Genomic DNA, 22,181 nt, shown 5'->3' with positions numbered 1-22,181 from the left:
TTTCCTGGTCCTGTTGTATCAAAGAGCTTTAAGCTGTAGCCTGGATAGGTTTAAATATTATATTTTCTGGTTTCATATTTTAAAATATCCAGAAAATACTAACCTATCATTTCAACAGGAAATCACTGTTTTCACCCTGTCCTTCATGTTTATGGTGGCAGTTTCAATGTCAACTGAACTGTCAGAAGCCCTGGGTCCTACACTTGGCACTCCCTGCTTGGGGCTTGTGCTGGGTTGTAGAAGACTTCAAAACTTAATATTGTTCTCAAAGACCATCACACTCCCTTGGGCATTTATGCATACTGAATATGAGTGGTAAGCTTGATGCTAGTGTAGGCTTCACAATAGACCCGCAGTCTTTCCTTCATCCCCTCTCACTTTTAGATTTAGTTCTAGTCCAATGTAGGCCTCCAGTACTATGGGATAGCTCTCTATGATGGAAAAACAGCAAGAAACAAAAGAAAATATTTAACAAGGATTGTTTGGACAACAAAGATCCCCTTCCCAAGTTCCCCCATGCAAACCATGGATCATCTTCTCGATCTTGGGTGTCGTGCTTCACTGGGGTATTCAGAGACACTTTGTGGGAATAAATTGTGTTTCTTGACTACCGAATGTTTTGTCAACCTGATTACATTAGGCCTGGGAGCCATGGCCAAGTGTCAGCATTGAAAAGTAAGAGGAAAGCTAACCTTGTCACCCCTGCAATCAAGGTTTGGCCACCACCAACCTATTGCAGCTTTTCTTATTACCAAACTGTGATGGCCATCTTGTCAGCTTTCTATAATCCTGCCTTCTTCTCTAAAGATTACAGGTGATTGACTTATTTGTTCCTTGAAGGCAGGATTGAGAAAAATACATTTTATTTCCCAATAAAGAGTCTTTGTTCCATAAGAAAATTATAATTTGACTGATAGTTCTCACTGAGCCCACCCGGTTTACACAAACGAGAACTCATTTTAGCGTTTTTTTCTTTTTTTTTTCTTTTTGCCTTAGGGAAATGATGAATTTGTTTAATAGATTGGTAATTATCCAGCTCGAAAGTGATCATTAGCATGCCTTTTTTGTTTGATTACTACAAATCACTGGACCCACAATCCATTAATCACCAGCTGCACAGAATACCTCTGCCCTGTCTGTCCTTGGGTACGAGACTCCCAAACAACACCATGCCAACCCTCCCTTCCTGTAATACAAATATTTAACAAAAGCCACATTCCATACATATCTGATTTTATACATTATATTTATATTCTTTTCCTGATACAAACTTTTCTTAATGCTGTAGCTTTTATTATCTTAAGAATGGTTTACCTGAGAGCTGTGGTCTATATAGAAGTTAGCCCTTTGATTAGGGTTATGGAGAGATTACCATTGAACAGATATCATCTTAGTGGCATGAGTCCATGACTATAAACACAGGGTTGCCTTGTGTGTGACCCTTGGATAGCTGATGTGAATCGCTGATCTGTGGTCACACTGGGCAGATCCTTAAGTATTCCTCCTTCCAAAGAGGAAACCGTGGTCAGAGAAATGAATCCCCTGTGACACATTCAGAATGTGCATGTTGCAAAAGCTGAGCAAGAAACTTTACTGAAGTATGCCAAGATGGGTGTGGCTAGGCCTGGCTGCCTGCTAGGGATTCCGGTTCCAGATCAACCTTGGTTCACTGTGTGAGATTCTGCCCAATGACGCCCCTGAATGAAATAAGTGATAAGGAACAAAGTCTCTGTCTGACAGCCTGGTATAACCAGGGCTAATGTATTTCTTTCTTTGTTCTTGGGTTTCCAGTTTACCGTGGCTTCTGGGCGGTCTTGCTGCTCCTGGGTGTAGTGGCCGCCTTGACTGCAAGCTTTCTGATCATCTGTGCAGCTCCCTTTTCGAGTCACTTCCTTTATAAAGCTGGAGGAGGCTCGTACATTGCCTCAGGTAGGTATAGCATGATTTCTAACCCTGTTCCCTATAGTTTTGTTTTATACATCGGTCTAGAGTTTAGACTTTTATTAACAGCAATACCATGACGCTAAGATACTGGAGTTCCTGTTTGCTAATTATATCCCTGGTACTTTCTCCAAACTTCACATTTTCTATGAGCTGGCAGCCATTACCTAATGAATATAAACACCGTACAGACAAAAAGTAGACATGTAGACAAATGTAAACACCGAGGCTAATGATTCACTCTGAGGTCTGTAAGGGATAACAGTCTAGAATTTTCATCTGTGATGCACCTTCTATACCATACCATAATATATACAAGTGGGAGGCCAATATTGACAATGACTACATTTCTAGAGTAGTAAATGGCATCTCAGTTAGGGTTCCTGTTGCTGTGAGGAAACACTGTGACCAAAGTCAACTTGGGAAGGAAATAAGATTATTTCACTTAGACATTCATGGCAAAGTCCATCACCAAAATAAGTCAGGGCAAGATCCGTAGTAGATACCATGGCAGGATGATGCTTATGGCTTGCTCAGCCTGCTTTTGTATATAACCTGGGACTACTGGTCCATGGGGTAGTATCACCCAGAATGGGCTAAATCCTCCATTATCAAATACTAATAAAGAAAATGCCCCACAGACTTGCCTGTAGGCCAATCCTATAGAGGCATCTTTTCAATTGTGTGTTTTTTTTTTTTTCTTGTTGGATAACTCTAGCTTGTGTCAAGCAGACAAAGAAGAAAAAAAAACACAACAACAACAACCAACAAGACATAGGGACTTGAGTATATATGACCCAACTCAACATGGTAATGCTATATTCTGCCATCACGAGAACCGAGTGTTTCCATGTAAGGCCATATTTAAGGCTATGGGGAGAGAACTGACAGGTAGCTCTGCTGTCTTTAGAATCATTGAGTGGCAGCCCATGATGCTGTCCTTCAACATAATCAATGATCAGTCATCAATACATCAGCCCTGTTTACATAAGCCAGTGCTTAGCCCTTCATAGTAAAGATACATAAAGATCATACATGACTCCTTGGCTGACACAGCATCGTTCTGGGGAGCAGCCCGTTTAACCCCTTCTGTCCCTTTTTCTGATGCCTTTCTTTAGTTGGATGCACATGCTAGAGCTCATGGCTGTTTAATCTTTTCCCATTTTTACTAAGAACCCACATAACATTTAATTCTCCATCTTAAAGTATGTGATTCAGTGGAATTTTTAGTACATTCATGGACTCAAACAAATATCACTACTATATGATTTCAGAATGTTTTAATCATATTGCAAAGAAACCCCATTTCCATCTACATGAAACTAGTAATCTACCTGTTTCTGTGTATTTGCTTATTTGGGATGCTTTATATAAAGGATATTCCATGTTTTTTGGAAAAGATTTTTTTAAAATGCCATTTTCTTCTAAGCTGGGACAATGCCTATCCTGAAAGCTATGAAAGTAGGTGATCATGAGAATAGATTCTCTTGCTTTTAAATTTCTTGATGGCTGGCACAGTTATAAAATATGTGTGCATGATTTTGCAAGGAAACTAACATTACATGAAACAAAACTTCAAAGTTCATTGTATTGTTTGGGGCAGGGAAGGCCATGTGTTCAGAGACGTCCAAAGTTAACTTTCCACTAGAAATTTCTCCCATAAAATGCAGATTTTAAGCAACAGTGATGTCAACAACTCGTGTTAAAATGGAACACTATCAACAGAAGAACTTTAAAACCTTTCATCTGTCTATTACCAATTTTATCCTTTCAAATTTACATGATATAATGGAGACCCACGAGAAACACAGACTGCTCTTCTTGCCCTAGATTCATCATCCAGGAATGATTTCCTTGCACCATGTGAACTGCAGAGTTGCACTGAATTGAGCATCAAATACTTCACTTAGTTAGATTTCATAAATTTCAAAATGAGGAAATTTCAGTTTATGGGCCAAGGGTTCCAAATTCCCATTCTTCCTAGGGCTTGTCAGACCATCGCTTTCTTGACTCTCTCAGATGGCCTTGTTCCTCCACTGTGCTCTGCCAGGCACTTAAGAACAGGTGCAGCTCGGTCTCAGGGTAGTGTGGCCAATTCACCAATGCCACAAACAGGACTGAGTATTTATTTGGGCAGATGAATCTTAGGGAAGGGCTCGACTGAATTCCAAACAGTCATTCCGGGCGTGTACACATACAGACGCTCTTTGTCGTCATCAGCAGAAGCCTGTGCAGGGCGTTCCATGCTTGGCAGAGGGACACTGAAGTTGCAGCTGTCGAGTGGGCAAAGGGTTGGTCCATGATATTTTCATGCTGTGCAAATTCAGGGCAGGGCCCAGAGAGCAGTGTAGGCTCACCCTGTACTTGACCCCCTGGGGCAGAAAAGACTGGTTTGGAAGACCATAGAGTCTGTGGCTTCTCTTCTATCAGAAGCTCATGGATTCAGCCAAAGTTCTTAGGAAGAAAGCATGTTTATTTCTGCCTGTCATAGGAGCACCCATGGCAACCTCTTACTGCAGATGTTCTATGTGCAGGAAGAAGTGATCATCACAGAACACAGAACCTGTGGGTTTAGCCCAGAGGCTCCTTTTCCTCAGCTGAGACTGAACATAAGGTTCACAGGACGGCACTCTGCAAACCTTGTCCAGCCACACTCTTCCATATAAGGAACAGGAGAAAGTATGTGGAGAGACCCTGGTCAGAGCACAAGGTGACAAGAGACCAGAGCAGGAAGGGATTAGGAAGGAAACTGCTGACAGGTGAGACTCACGGGTCTCTAACTGCGCCAGATGCACATATACCTCTGAACAGACTATGAAAGTCTGTGAACAGCACCTATGCCTGTCAACCATAGAGCACTCTGTATGAAAAGACCATGGTGATGAGACTGGGGAATGAATACGTGGCTATGGTGGCTTTGCTAAAGTCACTTTCAGGCATGACTTTCCTACTGTGCAAGAGGTGGGTAGGCTTCCAGAACAGGCCAGAAGCTGAACTTCCTAACAGGAAGTGGAGTATTTCCCAAAGCCCAGGGCTCTGTTTTCACTCTGAGCACTACTGGGCTGGAGACTATTATGGAGAGAGTGCTTGATAGAAGCTGTGTTCAGATGTGTGTCTGCCTCATGGCCTTGGAGCAGAAAAAGCTCCCAGCTGATCATCTGCAGAGCTACAGTTAAGATGTCTCCAGAGCAGCCCTGTTAGGGGAACATGAAGACCTCATGACCCTCTTGCTCCTCTGTCAAGTGGTGCCTCCATGGTACCTTCAGTGGCTTTATGTGGGACTGTGCCTATACATGTATTCTGAGTGCTGATACTGCTGTTACCTGGGAAAGCTTTTCTAAACTGCACTTCCTGCTATCCTGGGTCTGATATTTTGCACAAATGCCACATAGTAGCTAAAGGAAGTCAGCCTCACCCAACCCTATGCAGGAAAGATCTGTGAAGATTTTTGTATTTTTCATTAATTAATTAATTTACTTTACATCCCAATGACAGCTTCCCCTCCCGCCTCTTTTCCCAACCTCTTCCTCCCCAAGCCCTTTTCTCTTTCTCCTCAGAAATGAAGAGGCCTCCCATGAATAGCAATCTTCCTTGGCATATCAGGTTGCAATAGAACAAGTTGCATCTTCTTCTCTTGAGGCTAGACAAAGTGGCCCAGTTAGGGGAAAGGGATCCAAAGGCAGGCAACAGAGTCAGAGACAGCCCCTGCTCCTGCTGTCAGAGGTCCCACATGAAGGCCAAGCTCCACACGTGCTATATATGCGCAGAGGGCCTAGGTCCATCCCATGCACGCATGCTCCCTGGTGGCTGGTTCAGTCTCTGTGAGCTCTTATGGACCTAGGTTAGTTACATCTGTGTGTTTTCTTGTGGTGTCCTTGATCTCTCTGGACCCTACAATCCTTCCTCCTTCTTTTCCAAAAGCTTCCCCAAGCTCCGCCTAATGTTTGGCTGCGGGTCTCTGCATCTGTTTCCATCAGTTGCTGGGTGAAGCCTCTCTGATGACAGTTATGCCAGGCTCCTGTCCCTGCATATCTTGTAGGCAGGGCAGACTGTGGGTCGAAGGGTTTGTGGCTGGATTGGTGTCCCCATCCCTCCATTGGAAGTCCTGCCTGGTTACAGGAGATAATCGTTTGCAGCTCCATATTCCTCATTGCTAGGTCTTAGTCATAGATGGCTGGGACTTTCCATTTTCCTAGCTTTCTAGGTCATCCCAGAGATGCCCACCCATCAGTGATTCCAGTTCTCTCTCCCTCTGTCCTCCCCACACATCCCCTGCACATCTCCCCACCCCCTCTCCCACCCAGCTCCCTCCATTAATCCATCCCTGATGTCTATTTTATTTCCCCTTCTCAGTGAGATCCAAGCATCCTTCCTTGGGCCCTCCTTGTTGCTTAGCTTCTTGGGGTCTGTGGATTGTAGCTTGACTATCCTGTAATATGGGTAATATCCACTTATCAGTACATACCACGTTTGTCTTTCTGGGTCTGAGTTACCTCACTCAGAATGATCCTTTCTGGTCCCATCCATTTGCCTGATAATTTCATGATGTCCTTGTGTTAATAGCTGAATAGCTTTCCATTGTGTAAACAACCAACAGTTTCTTTATCCATTCTGCATTTGATAGACATCTTGGTTGGTTTCAGTTTCTGGGTATTATGATAAAGCTGCTATGAGCATAGTGGGGCAAGTATCCTTGTGGTATGGTGGGGTATCCTTTGGGCATATTCCCAGGAGTGGTATAGTTGGGTTTTGAATAGAATTATTCCCAATTTTCTGAAAAACTGCCAAACTGATTTCCAAAGCGGCTGTACAAGTTTGCACTCCCACCAGCAGTGGAGGACTGACTGTTCCTCTTTCTCCACATCCTGGACAGCATGTGCTGTCACTTGAGTTTTTGATCTTAGCCATTCTGATTGATTTGAGGTGGAATCTCAGGGTTGTTTTGATTTACATTTTCCATGGTGAATAAGGATGTTGGACATTTCATTAGGTGCTTCTCAGTCATTAGAGATTCCTCTGTTGAGAATTCTCTGCCATTTTAACTGCATTACTTGGCTTGTTGATGTCATATTTCTTGAGTTCTTTATATATTTTGGATATCATCCTAGATTTCCCCTGAACAGTCACTTGGTTAAGAAACAACAAGTAGTAAGTCGCTGAGGAATACCAAAATTTGTTTTTGTTGTTGTTTTTGTTTTTGCTTTGTTATTTATTCTATCTACCTATCTACCTATCTACCTATCTACCTATCTACCTATCTATCTATCTATCTATCTATCTATCTATCTATCTATCTATCTATCTATCTATCTATCTATCTAACTTTTTAAACTTCCTATACTTTCCCATCTTGTTAAATCTTCCTTGGTCTGGAGCACATTTTAGTATGGATCCATTGGGACCGGCACAGTCATATTGATCTACACTAAGCAGCTGCTCTACAAGTAACTTTTACTTTCTATAATGATAGGGCTGGTTGTAAGGCGCAGGGGATTTGATTAACTAGAAAGGTAAAGCAGGAAACACCCTCCAGATGGATGAGTTCAAGTCTGAATTGCTTTGTGTTTTTCAAAAAATCCATGGTGATGAGACTGGGGAGACTGGTGCCATCTAGTGGCCACTTGTGGTAGAACATGGGAGGCAAACATTCTCTCTAGCTTCCAAGGTCACAGTGTGGTTCTCAAATTGGGGGTGCAACAACCCTTTCACAGAGGTCGCCGAAGGCAGTCAGAAAACACAGACATTTACATTACAGTTCACGACAGTTACAAAATTATCATTTTGTGAAGTACCAAGGAATATAATTTTATGGCTGGGGGATCACTACAACATGAGAAACTGTATTAAAGGGTCGCAGAATTAGAAAGGCTGAGAACCACTGCCCTAAGGTCTCAGAGTTGGAAAGAACCAGGAGGAGCTGATTTTTTTTTCCAGACCAGTTGTGACACAGCAGGGTCATATGAGATTCTCTGGTGCTTTAGAACACTGCAGAAAACATTCGCTAGCCGTTAGCACTAACTCATGCCAAACCCTGATGATGATGATGATGATGATGATGATGATGATGATGATGATGATGATGATGATGATGATGATGGCTGATGCTTCCTAAGGATAACATGTTCCCAGCACAGTGCTGACTGCTGTGCCTCATGACCTCTTTCTTAGATCTCATATGATCACCACTTACCAATAAAGTAACAGATGGAAAAGTAAGGAACATGCACAGAGTTATGTCAAAGTGGAAAGCTTTCAAGCCAGGAAAGTGTGATGAAAGCCAGGGTGGTCAGAATCCAGACTTGTGCCTTTTAAACACATCCGAAAACTCAGTGGTTGTGAGTAAAATCACCCTTAGAGTAAGTTACCCTTGCAACTCGAATGCCTGTAGAGAACTCTCTGTTAATTCCCATTTCTCAATGTGGCTCATTGTGTTGAGCATGAGTATGTTTAATGATGAAAAGTATCATACGTGTTTGGGAAACCCAGTATGTACTATATAGGATCACGTGACCAGATAAAATCTGGATTCCAGAGAATGAAAGAAAAAAAAAAAAAACAGCTAGTAGATTTGGGAAGTGGTAGAGTATTGTGTGCAGTGGTGAATGTCGGTCAGATAGATTGGTAAACTGACTGTAAGCACAGGGGCAGATAGGACTAACTCAAAAGGCTGCAGAGAAGTCTCAGAAAAGGAATGGAGAAGAGTCAAGAGTGTTGGACACAGTGTATCAGTTGTTTTCAACTTCAAAAATAGGATACATTAAACAGAGCATCATTTGATTCTAAGAGAAAACAATAACATATTAGTGTAAAGAGGAACCAATAAATTATTATAAAACACAATTTAACATATTTTAAAGAACATTTTGCTTGTTTGCCCAGAAAAGCAGTCTTAGTTTTAATGAATGCAATTTTTATGAAATTACTTAGAAAATGCTTTAGAATATAATGAGAAGTATTATCATCTAGCAAGTGTGCACTTGGAAGACTTCCCCTTTCTTTTTTTTTTTAATAACATATAGAGGATTGAACTTGGCAGTAGCACTAACAGTGAGAGAGGGTCAGCTTATATGAGTCCCCCGTTGGCAGGGCACACACATCTTGTGGAAGTGCACAGAGGCCTCAAATACTGACATGTTTTAGGTAGCCAGGATGTCATTAAATCATATGAAGACAGGCTTGTAAATGTTGTGGCATCTTAAGATGATTATACGTAGTATGTTAATTTATAATTTAACCTTCTATAGAAAGGGAAATTCCATCTGAATTGCTGCCTGTTCTCAGGCAGCCAGCCCTGTGTCACCTAGTTCTTTCTCTTAATGTAAATATTAATATTTTCAACAAAAGGCTAGAAATGGTTCTTAAATATTGGAAGAACATATCTTCTTCCAAAGAAACCATAGCCAAATGGACACAGGATGAGTAATGTTCTCATTTCTAGGTCAGAGGCTAGTTCACAGGTGTTTTACAATTACACCTTGTATTTCATACTGATTCATATATTATTTTATGTTACAAAAGTCTGAAAAGTTGGAAGGGCCCCAAAACAAGTGATCACAAAATGACCCCCCCATGCTACAGACTTCAGAAAATGTAATTTTTCAATAGCACCACTGAGCGACCATCAAGAGCTCTGCTTAAAGGTCAGGGTTAGTGTAGAATTTAGGTTGTATTCTGTTGCTTTTCAAGAACTGTGTCTTCAGTTGGGCTGAGCAGGGCAGCTAGGGTGTTACAGTTGGAGAGAAGGTAATTCAGCTCCTGCCAAGCATCAAGTGAAACCAGGGGCATTTTGTCAGTATGCCAGGAATTTCATAAGAGTTTATTGATATCCTCTCCCATAAAACTATTTGGCCTAAGCAAATGTTATTTCAAAACTCTATGCATATGGCAGGGTAGCACAAAACAATTCATTTACCCTAGATTAACTCACAATAGCCCACACCTAGGATTCCTCAAATGTTCACATGCAGGTGAATGGAAAACAAGCCGGGAAACAAGCTGCTGTTTACGTCTAACATAAACTGTGGGGGTGGGGCAGGAGTTGTATATGCTTGGTGAAGAATGCCAGGAGACCCCACGGGCTGTAGGGGCTTCACTTGCAAGATCTTCCAAAGTCAAATTCACAGTGAGACATATTTGGAATGGGGCAGGGAGCGGCTGGGATACTGAAAAGGCATGACAGATTTCCACAAGTGATAAATATATTGTGGCTTCAGAATATTTACTCCCCCCTCCCCAAAACTTATCTATTCACACTTTAAAAAAATGAGAAAAAGAAAGGACACCAAATTAGAAAACACACCAAAATACCAGAGTATAACATGAGGTGGGAGCTAGGCTGCTACTAAATGTTTGTATGAAAACTGTTTGCATAATAAATCCTTGGTGCCAAAAAAAAAAAAAAAAAAAAAAAAAAAAAGAGAGAGAGAGAGAGAGGCATTTAGTGTCCCCTTACAGACACTTGTGACACAGCCTCATGATGAATTTGTCTCATGATGAGTCACAGTTTCCACTACAAAGTGACAGTGGGATGACTCACTTTTTGTCTTTCTTCTGAGTGTCCTGGCTAAGAAAATCTTCTCCATCACTGTTCTCCCTAACAGGCCCATGAGCCCAGGCTTTTCTTTCTTTTTGTCCCTAGTGGAACTTTCTGCCAGCCTTTCAGATAGTTCTGCTTTGAGAGTCATTGTATCTCTCTGGAGCTTCTGGGAATGTGTTTCAGACCAAAGGGATCGTGTTTGGTCTTGACAGACATTTAGCTACTGTAGGTCTCCTTTCTTCCTCCCTCTCTCTCCCTCCTGTTCTCCCTCCCTTCTTCTCTCTCCCTCTTCCTCTCCTTCCTCTTCTTTCTTTCTTTGGGGAGTTGCTGTATATCTTTGACTGGTCTGGTGACTCACTACATAACCAAGCTTGAATTTGCAGCAAACCTCCTGCCTCAGCATTCTGTGCTGGTGACAAGCACAGGTCATCCTACATCCTTAAATTTAATTTTCATCCGCTGAAAGGAGCCACAAGCTAACCTGGGCCAATCATCCCCAGACTTTGCTATGCTGACCTCCTGGTTCTCTGTAGAGGTCCTTGATGAATTTTTCCCTATGTCTAAAGCATGTGAATCTCCAAGAAGAGAAAAAAAAAAAAAAAAAAAAAAAAAACCATTTGACATGGTTCTAATTTTCTTTTTACCTCAACTTCCTTGGAAAAGGACTTTTAAAATTATGACATTGCATGATCTTTCCTAAGTCCATTAAAAACTGAAGTGATTTGCCAGTGAACATGCCTATGCGTAACCAAAGAACTACGTTAAATTCATAATTCTTTTGAAGTAGGTCATCACCACCTTTCATTTAAATGAAGACACAGGAAATGTAGTTTAACAAAACAGTTGAATATCAAGTTTATTACTTCAAGTCACTCCCCAAAACTCTTTTGTAAAAAGTAACGTACACTATATCAGTTACCTTTCTGCTACTACAGTAAAACACAATGACAAAATCAATGTATGAAAGAAAAGGTTATTTTTTGCTTACATAGCCATATCCAGAGGGATGTAAGTCTACCATGTTATGGGGACATAGTGACAAGTGGCAGATGTGGTTTCAGGAGCTGAGAGATCACACCTTCAAATACTTCAAAATATGGGGGGGGGGGAGGGAGGGAGGGAGGGAGGGAGAGAAAGAGAGAGAGAGAGAGAGAGAGAGAGAGAGGAGATGTTTTACTCTCTAATCCCATTCTTAGTGATGCTTCTCCTCCAACAAAGTCAGACCTTCTAAACCCCCCCCCCAAAAAAAAAAATCTACCAAGGACCAGATATTCAAATGCCTGTGACTATGAGGGACATTCTTTTTCAGTTTACCACACATACACATACTGCTAGATATGAGCATAAATCTTTGACAATTTACCTTACTTCTTTAAAAGAAAAAGCCTTCATTCCTTCGTCTCAACTTCCTGCATACAAATGTGCTTTTTATTTTTTTATACCACAGTGAGAAAGGTTTTATAGTAAATCCTTCTGCTGTGTGTGTGTGTGTGTGTGTGTGTGTGTGTGTGTGTGTGTGACACAGGACCAGCTTTCTTGTTATGTGGAGAATATTTTGGCCTTGGGGCCTTAGGGGAGTCCACAGGATGCTTATCCTCTCTCTGATTGTTCCCATCTTTGACAAACATGCTCAATGTCAAAATCTGTAACTGAATGTTATGCCCCTTATTTCTGGGAAGTGAGGGGATGGGCTTTTAAACTTTATTTAGGCATATAAAGGAAAGAACTTTGTGAGCCGATCAATATAAAATGTACAGGTTAACTGCCACTCATACATGTTGTCTATGAGGGTTTCTCTCTGCCTTTTGGGCCACTAAATTCCTTATTCACCTTTCATCATGACCATAAATACCAATGGCCTTAGAGACCATTTTGTAAATTTTTTTCCTTTAGTGATCTATTTAATAATTTTTAAAATTAGACTCCAAAAATCAGGTATCATAAAATTTAGATGCAAATAAGTTTGGGCTTCTGAAATATATTTGATAATAATGCATGTAATAATGATTTTATTTTAAAACAACGACTGCCTAATCTTAGCACTGATTTCTATCCTACTAAAGTCAGTGTGGCAGGTGGGTTTGAAATGTAGCTTCTTTGCTACCCTAGCCTGTTAGTGTTCACATTCCATAACAAAATCCTAAACTGTAAACAGATAATAGAGAGTTCATGTAAGCAGTGCTGTCGCACAGAGACACTCCATCTGCCAGCTCACTGTGTGACTGCTTAGGAGGAGTCACAGTGTCCTACCAAAGGGACAAGAAACAGGGACATCTTTTCCAATGGATACACATGCTGCCTTCCTTCCTCAAACCACGTTCCTCCCAGCACATGTGACCACAAGCTTGCCTCCTCCACCTTCCCTTGAAGTCATTTTATTTTACTTGATATGGGACTATCTTCAACTTTACACCAAAGTGGTAAGTGCTTTCACTCATCTCCATCTGTTATCCTTTCTGTAACCATCCTATTAATTTCTTTTATAACAAAGAACCTGACCCAGGACTATGGATCATGTTTACTTGTGCCACATGAGTTTCCGTCAAATCAGATTGAGTTTTGCTGTGACTTCAGGAACTCAAAATTTTTGAAGAGCACGGGCCTATGGGTTCTTGAAACGGTGTTGGATTTGGGTGTGATGCCTTTTCAGGACTGGATTAGGCTCTGCATTTTGATGTAGCATCCAGCCCATTCAGTGACATCACTATCCCCCCCATCAGTTTGACATAGATAACACTAGTAATGTTAACTGTGATCACTTTGATAGGTTTCTTCAGCAAAAGTTACCCTTTGCTCCTTTACAGTTAGGTTTGTAGAGGGTTTGAGCCTGTGGAGGTACTCATGGGCTCATTGCTTCATTACACTCATTGCTACATTGTTTTACTGCACCTATTGCCACATTGTTTCACTATATTCATGGTTACATTGTTTCACTGTGCTCACTGTTACATTGTTTCACAGCACTCATTGCCACATTGTTTTATTAGTCTCACCTGCACACTCTGTACTTGTTACATTGTTTTATCACACTCACTCATTGTCACATTGTTTCACTGTGCTCATTGTTACATTGTTTCATTTTCTAGGTTTCTGATTTCTATCACCTATAGTCTGCTACTGTGAATTTGCTCCAATTAGAATTGATGGTTTGTTTGATGAGTCTAGCTATATGTAGCAGCTACTTGACTCTCTTCGTGATCCTAGACCTTGCGCAGGTTCTCCTGGCTAAATCTTACAGCATTAGCAGTTAAAGCATTTCACCCCCCCCCCCGTCTCCCAACCCTGTTTATTGTTTACAATTTAATTTGTAGGGAGATACTGACTGTTTTGGCCCATGGGTAAGATAGAATCACAAACTGGTTTCATATAAATTAAATGGACTGTGTTAATTTATGTCAATTAATGAACAAATTAAAAATTAAATAAATGAGTATTTTTAATGCTTTCATAATGCGATTCTCCTACAAATAACAGAGTTGTTTAAGTACAAGTTATTTCTTATTAATAATCATCTACATCATTGCCCACAATGTACTTTTTAACACTCAAAATCCAATCATGGCTTTTGAAAAGATGCATATAAGGGGCTGATTCTTCACAGAGGCAATTTAAATTTTTAGTAAGAATATCTGAAAAGATGGTGCTTTTGTGATAGGAGGAAGACCAACACCATAGCCACAAATAACATAAAGAGCTGCCCAGTGTTTGCAGAAGCCAAAGAATGCTGCTGTGCACGTGCCCAAACCTTTACACTAACAGATAATGCTGTGCATGCAGTTGCTGTAAAATGTATTCTAAGGCACAGAGTCTCTGACTCCTGGCATAGTCACGGCCTGACTCATGGCACAGCTACATTTTTGCCCAAATATCAAGTAAAGCCTTGTTAAAAGTTTGCTCTCTATGTCTGTTACATACGTGCAAGGAGGCCTATGTTCAGTCCATGTATGTTCTTTGGTTGGCGATTTAGACTTTGAGAGCCACATGGGTCCAGGTTAGTTGACTCTGTTGGTCTTCCTGTGGCGTTCCTATCCCCTTCAGGACCCACAATCCTCCATCCACTGTTTGACTTTGGATGTCTGTGTCTGCAACAGCTGCTATGTGGAGCCTCTCAGAGGACAACATACTCCTGTCTGCAAGCATAACAGAGTATCACTGATTGTTCTTCATGTGGGTTTCCAACAGCTGGAGTGGGGGCTACTCCAAAAGCTGCTGCTTGTATATGAGACATGTTCTTCTAGCTGGGCTGCCTCATCTGGCTTCAGTGGGAGAGGTTGTACCCAGCCCCACAGAGACTTGAAATGCTAGGGTAGAAAGATACCCACTTTCTCAGCCACTCAGAGGAGAAAGGAATGGAGGTGGGGGGAGGATTGTGGGAGGGGTTGACTGGGAGGGGGCAGTGAGCATGATGTAAAGTGAATAAGGAAAAAGTTTGCTCTCAAGCTACACCTCTGCTGTTTCTCAGATACAGTTGTTACTCAGTGGAGGTTGCTCCACCTGTGGGCCAGCATATGAACTTACACTATAAATCACAGCTTGAAAAGCATGTCTTATTAGGGAAACATCTTGGTTAATTTCACATTGATCTGTCACTGAAATGATCATTATGAGAAGGTGTAAGCTCAGATACCAGCACATCTCTGCATGGTTACAAACCTTTCTTTTGTGTCTAATCTTCCAGCTTCTTTCTGCTGGCGCATCACCCCTTGGCATAGTAAGACAATCAAGAATGTGCTGAGCAAATTGGATGGCTGAGCTCTGAAAAGCCATTTCCTTCCATTTCTGATTTAGATCTGTCCAAAACCCCAGTCCTAGGGGATTAAACACTCGATTCTGGCCTCCTTTTAGAACTGAGAGTATGCATATGGTACATATATAAACACAGGCATAACACCTATACACATAAAATAAAAGTGGAGGTTAAAAACATGCCACACTTGTTTGCCATTGCCCATTCTGTACACACAAGTAGTCATGTCTGTCCTCGTGTGATGCTCATGTAGACTTTGGTTTTGCGACCATGTTCGGTTCCAGCTATATAGAGTTAGGTGGATTTCCATGGTGTAGCAAGAGTTTGAAGAACCTGGGCTGAAAACCACTAGTTGTGTCTGTATACCCATAATGCTGTGGGGCTGATGGGACTATTCCCACTGATTCACTGCCATTTTTGAAAGAAGTATTAATGGGCTACACTTCTCCCTTCAAACCTGGCATCAGTTGAAGTGTATACATGCTAAGATAAATATTCATAGATTCAGCACAGTACCTGGCAAACAGTAAGCACTCAATAAATGCTTATCAACTATGGTTATTGTCTCTTATGCTGATACAGCTCTCCTCAGAATGCTTTAAAATATAAAAACCAATATCATGTCTACTTACCTTCCTAATGCTGCGGCCCTTTGACATAGTCCACCATGTGGTAATCCATCCCCACCATAAAATTATTTCATCGCCAATTCACAACTGTAATTTTGCTACTGTTATGAACTATAATGTAAATACCTGTTTTCTGATGGTCTTAGGTGAGTCCTGTGTAAAGGTCATTTGAAGCTCCAAAGAGGTTGTGCACCACAGATTAAAACTGCTGATTTAGCTGATAAAGAATAACACAGACAGTGTCTGATTTAGCTCAGAACACATTAAACAAAGGACTGCTTTAGGGTGGTTTGGAGGGGTGATATCTCCACAGAGGCTAACGGTCTTCTCCTCTCCTCAGGTGTCCTGTTTTCCCTGGTGGTGATACTGTATGTCATCTGGGTCCAGGCAGTGGCTGACATGGAAAGTTACAGAGCCTTGAAGATGAGAGACTGCTGGGAGTTTACCCCCTCTGTTCTGTATGGCTGGTCATTTTTTCTGGCCCCCGCTGGCATATTCTTCTCTCTGCTCGCTGGGCTGCTCTTTCTAGTTGTTGGACGGCATATTCAGATACATCACTAACTTTTGCCACTACAGTTTTCAGGAGAGAACTCAAAGCACCACACTTCCCCTATTTGTTTTGTGTTAGCAACAGTATCTACATCACATTAGTGGATGTACATTTGGAGTTGTTATTTCTTAATGAGTCAATTTTCTTGTGATTTCTCCTCATAAAGGAGATCCTTTGACTTTTCTAGAACACAAAGCTGTCTGTGCTGGCAAGGAACTCACACTCCAGGGAGCAGGTAGTGGGTCCATCTTACAGTTTGGAGTACACACAGGGTATGTATGTGATCACCCACAGCAAACCAAGCTTAGGTTGAATTTCTCCTTGACATTCACTTCTACTACTTTTTAAAACAGGGAGAATAATTAATGGAAAACAAATGTCTTACAACTGGTTTTGTTTCTTCCCACCTACATGCCCAGATACTCTCACCCACTGACTTCTGTGAGCCAATGATTCATTAATTTAAAAATAGGTAGCAGTTGTTCTTGTTATTGGAGCTCTGAACTCCCGAGTTCAAAAGGGCCATGACAATAATACCAAGTGCAGTTAGTCTAATTTATTACCAACGGCATCATCTGAGATTCTTCTTGATTATGTATGCTTACAGAAACCTTACACTGTTGGAAAGCAGCAAACACACAGCAAAGTATGTAATGCAGATAAGAACTGTGTGAAGTTAAAGAGGGGATAACCCCAGATTGTAATATGGTTTAAAATTTGTAAAAGCTGAGAGCCTCAGCTTAGCACATAATTCCATTCGATATTTTAAAATTCCCATTTAAAACTTAAATTGCTAAGATGTTCAGCATGTTTAAATTTATGGAGAGAATGAGCCTTTAATATTGTCCAGCTATAAAGTTTCCAGATACATCCATGCAAAGATTATAATAGCCTTGCTTTATGAAGACCACGGCATATTAACTCTCCCCCATGTTTTACAGGATCTAGTTCTTCTGGTCATTTGATTGCATAGTATCTCTTGATTTCATCCTCTTTGGCATACATGCCAGAACTCTCACAGACCCACAATCTCCTCTAACCTCCTGCAAGAAAAGGTTTTTGTGGGAAAGTACAATTCTTTATTATTCACTAGCACAGGCATTTTGCATATCAAAAAGGATCATTTGCAAGGATTGTTGATTAAAATCATGCCCATATCTGGGAGGCTTCCTTCTACTGGTACCTTGCATTCTGGAAGTTTCCATCAAGGAGGGGTTTGGTGTCATTGAGGCACTGAGAAACACACAGCCCTCAGGCTTTGCTGGGGATCCTATGGTGCATTCTGCAGTTGTAGCAAGAAGGAAAGACAGCACTGAGTCAGGGTGATGACCACCTGGAAGGTGCTCTGGAAAGGCTGGTTTAGCTCTTCTTATCTGTTGTAGGTATAGTGGTAATGCTTCCTCAGCCTTCACTAAAGCCTGCTTTATACACAGAGGGAGACCTGGAAGGGTAGCAGGAGCCTGAGTTATCTACTAAAACACGAGGGCGTTTTAGTGACCAGACTTGCCTGAAATAGTAACAGCTGTATGTAACACTCCAGGGGTTCAGCTCACCTTGCAAACCATTTCAAGGACATCAATACACCTTTGTGTTACTTTCACATTGTCATCTTGTTTCTTTTTGATACTGGCTCATTTGCTTCTTGGCTTTCTTTCATTTGGTTCAGTTATGCACATAGCCTGTGATATTAAGGTATGGCATGCCATTATGTTTTCCTGACAACACTTAGATGTATCTGGTTAGTTTGTGTCATCTGAACATACATTTTTTTTTTTGTAGAATTTTGGGGTAGAACCCTTTTCAGGACTGTATGTCATTTAAATTTCTCATGCAAGCTGTTTCTAGTAAAAGTTTGAATATTTATAAATTTCAGATAGTTGCCCTTATTTTCATTCTCTTACGTGGTTACTGCTTGCTTATCACAAGTGGATTGGCCAGATAGCTGACAGACATGACAATTTATACAGAGCCACACCGTCAAAGTCTCTCTGAGTTGTCACATGACACTCACACTGATGCTAAGTACCGTTCTCAACTGCTTATGAAGAGGATGGAGTGTGGGTAAGTTGTGTCTGCTGGGCTGATTGATATATACACTTGCTTGAAAAGAAGCAAAAGAGCTTCATGTCTGAGGGGTGCTGCTCTCCAATTGTCCATGCTGTGTTTATTTCTGTCTGGGGTACACAGGCTTATCTTGGAAGCAGTCAAGGGGAAGGTGAAAATTTCTTTGAGTATTGATTTTGTACTCTAACTTTTCCATTTAACAAATAGGATAGCTCTTCAGCGGTGCAGTTAAAAGGAGTGAGTAAGGAAGGCAGCGAGGGATGGCTTGCAGTTTGGAAACCTGTGATGTCTCTGTGTATTGGGCTTTCTCACTGGGTTTAGGTCAGAGAGTGGCAAATGACGCACCAATTAAAGCCAGCTGGAGAGACTACACAGCAACTTAATGATAGGGTTTGGCTTAGGTTTGATGGAAGGGGTGTCTGAAATAACAGACTCTGTGGTATGCTCTCTGTGGTCATCGTTACCAGGAATCTGTAAAATGCTGTGTTGAATTTAAAGGTTAAATTCATTTGTGAGGGAGTAGAGTAGAGCAAACAGCACCATTTGGTAATTATCATTAAAATATACATGTAGGTGTGTGTGTGTATGTGTGTGTGTGTGTGTGTGTGTGTGTGTGTGTGTATGAGAGAGAGAGAGAGAGAGAGAGAGAGAGAGAGAGAGAGAGAGAGAGAGAGAGAGAGAGAGAAACGGGGAGAAACAGGGAGAAACACAGAGAGGGAGAGAAACAGAGAGAGAAACAGACAGAGTGCTATTATTATAGGCATGCATAGATAGGCAAACTGATAGGTGTAAAAGGTAAGCCAATAGGTATAGTTATTGTACAAGGGTTGAGAAAGCTTCACAGGGTTTACTGTGGAGTACAGTGACATCATCACATCTGGATGACACCTGAATAGTGTCACTCAATGGATGATGATTTACCTAACTCAGTCATAATTTGATTTGTGTTTTCATGACAGTTACCAAGCTAGGCTTATAAAAGAACCTAGAACGTGAGAGGAAACACAGATGACTAGTCCATAGCTGGGCCTGAGGCTGCAGGCATGGAGAGGCATTATCAGAAAACACCAATAGTGCTGGGAAACATAATAACGAGGAAAATCAAAACACGACTTGCTTTTGGTGTGTCTCCAGGGGGAATGAGAGGTTCATAAACAGAGATGAATAGAAAAATGGATTTTCATGGACTGTCTGGAGGAATTAAATATGTGGAGACCTCTCAGAAATGGTCGAATGTAAGAGAGAAATTCCAGAAAGAACTTGGGAAGACACTATCTTATATATTCAAAATCAAGGAGGACAGAGGAAGATTTTATGTCTTTCATATTATAACACACACAAAAACTAAAAAAAAAAAAAAAAAAAGAATTCTTTAAACTAGATGGTGGGTGTGGGGAGGAGGGGAAGAGAAAATAACTAGTTAAGGCTAGCTATAGACAAGAGCCTTGTTTCTCACAGTCACCCCAGCTTCTTAGAGCAGAGGCAAGTGCATCTTAGTGTTCACAGCCTGATTAAATCACACAGTGAGTTCAAATCTAGCCTGGGCATCATAGCAGTATCCCATTTTAAATATTAAAAAAAAAGAAAAGGGGGTTCTGGGGAATATAGCTTAGTGGTAGAAATGTTACCTAGTGTGTTCCAATGTCATGTTCAATCCCTAGATACTGGGGGGCAGAGTTCAGAGTTTTTACACTCTTTGACAAAAGTCAGAGCTCTGGTTTCTTATTTAGCATTAAATTCAGCGTGGGCATGTGAGGGAGGTGAATGCTAGGTGTGGTGGTTTGAATATGCTTGGCCCATGGAAAGTGGCACTATTAGGAGGTGTGGCCTTGTTGGGGTAGGTGTGTCACTGTGAGTGTGGGCTTTAAGATCCTCCTCCTAGCTGCCTGGAAGCCAGTCTTCTCCTGTTTGCCTTCAGAACAATATGCAGAACTCTCAGCTTCTCCTGCATCATGCTTGTCTGGATGCTGCCATGTTTCCACCTTGATGATAATGGACTGAACTAGCTAGCTTTGACTAGCACATGGTCAAACTCTGGGTGGCTAACTTCTTAAAGAAAACTGAATTCTTCCCCATCCACATCCCAACCATCATTTGTGGAGAACTATACTTTGGCATACTTATCACAATTTTTAAGAGTTCTCGTCAATGGTTTTCTGTCTAGGCTGTTACTTTATTTTGCTGGTGAGGTGGTATAGAGGTAGGAGTTATCACAGAAGACTTCTGTGAACCTCTTTCTCAACTGTGAGTTTGCAGTGATCAATACCATGGCAAACATAGATTTCTTTCTCTTTAGTCAATAGAAGCACAGATCACAGCATTTCTCTGCTCCTTATTCAGGAGTATGTGGTGTTACAGGTGCAATTTGTGGATAATGTTTCCCTATTCATTCCCAGTGCAAATGATAACTTTTAAAAACATCTTCTGGATACCATCAAGAACCCAGAGAACATCAGTGAGAGTAGAGATTACAGGGTACTGTGAGCAGATGAAGAGGGGACACTCTCCTGAGCTACAGAGGGAATGGTCTGGTGGGTAAGATGCCCACAAGTCAGAATTATTAGAGTTGTCCACAGTCGGAAATGACGATCTTCTTGCTGGTCTTTCTGTTCCTGGACCCAAAATGCTCCAGGGTTTCCATGCTGCTCATGGCTTCTCTCACCTTCCCCAAGAAACCACATGCTTGTCATCCAGCCACTCAGTCTTGGCAGAGAAGGTATAAAACTGGGAACCGTTTGTGTTTGGTCCAGCATTTGCTATGGACAAGATGCCAGGACCTGAATGCTTCAGGATGAAGTTCTCATCCTCAAATTTCTCTATGTAAACGAACCTACCACCATTGCCATTATGGCCTGTGATGTCACCACCCTGGCACCTGAATCCTACAATAACTCTGTGAAAGGAGGAACCCTTGTATCCAAGTCCTTTCTCTCTCATGTCCAGAGCAGGAAAGTTTTCTGATTGATATCTTTGGATCTTTATTGGCAAACAGCTCCAAGAAGACACAACCCCAAGGGCTTGTCAACGGCCATGATGCTAAAGAACACGGTGGGGTTTGCCATGGCTGCCACAAACGGCAACAGCATCCGCAAAGCCCCAATCCTGGGTTTTAAATGTATAATCCACAAATGATTGCACCTTACTTTCAATCAGTTTCCTTAGCTATTTCATTCAACAATGTGAACCGTGAGCATGCACTGTGTCATACGTGGTGGTGGGTGCTGCCTATATAACACTGACTAAACCAGTCCTGATCTTTTCATTCTTCAGTGTGAGGCTCCTACACTGTAGACAGTGTAGACTATACACAACACATAAAGAAAGGTAAATAGAAAGTGTCACATTCCACATCACTCATTGGCAAAGCCCTTCGATAAGATCATGGAGTCAACTGACAGAGAAATTTTGAGTAGAAACAGAAGCTGACAAAAGAGTTGGTCTATCGCTGCTGTGACTAGAGAATTCTGTCTTCCTTAGACAGTAGGTGCTCCCTGACTCACTTTCGCTAATAGTGTTTAAGAAGAAACTTGTGGTTTACTTTTGAAGTTTGGAGTCTCACGCCTATCTAGAAAATCCACAGCAGCTCCCACTGGTGCTGTGAGATCTCAGTTTCCTATTGAGGACAATCTGAAGGCACCCCCTGTAAATCTCATGGGGCTAGGCTAGGAGCATCTCAAATTCAAGGTCAGCCTGGGGCACCTGTCACAGAAATAA

At 41.5% G+C, this 22,181-nt stretch overlaps 1 protein-coding gene and 1 pseudogene across 2 annotated transcripts in view; one reads left to right on the top strand and one right to left on the bottom strand.

Annotated features, from left to right (window-relative positions):
• The window catches only part of Tmem182 (transmembrane protein 182), a 42,627-nt gene extending 24,352 nt beyond the window's left edge, over positions 1 to 18,275 (top strand). Inside the window, exons 4-5 of one of the 2 annotated variants that reach the window (XM_034521097.2) lie at positions 1,792 to 1,929; positions 16,194 to 18,275. In XM_034521097.2, coding sequence (XP_034376988.1) covers positions 1,792 to 1,929; positions 16,194 to 16,414 — 359 coding nt within the window. In that variant the 3' untranslated portion in view covers positions 16,415 to 18,275. The remainder of the gene's footprint in view (positions 1 to 1,791; positions 1,930 to 16,193) is intronic. The other variant, XM_076914954.1, reaches the window with a different exon arrangement.
• Positions 18,276 to 21,027: 2,752 nt separating this feature from the next.
• Positions 21,028 to 21,529, bottom strand: LOC117722639 (peptidyl-prolyl cis-trans isomerase A pseudogene; annotated as a pseudogene).
• Between the last annotated feature and the right edge of the window lie 652 nt (positions 21,530 to 22,181).

The sequence above is a fragment of the Arvicanthis niloticus genome, chromosome 17 (genome assembly GCF_011762505.2).
Source record: "Arvicanthis niloticus isolate mArvNil1 chromosome 17, mArvNil1.pat.X, whole genome shotgun sequence".
In the NCBI taxonomy this organism is placed as follows: domain Eukaryota; kingdom Metazoa; phylum Chordata; class Mammalia; order Rodentia; family Muridae; genus Arvicanthis; species Arvicanthis niloticus.
This window is presented reverse-complemented; position numbering and strand designations above follow the sequence as displayed.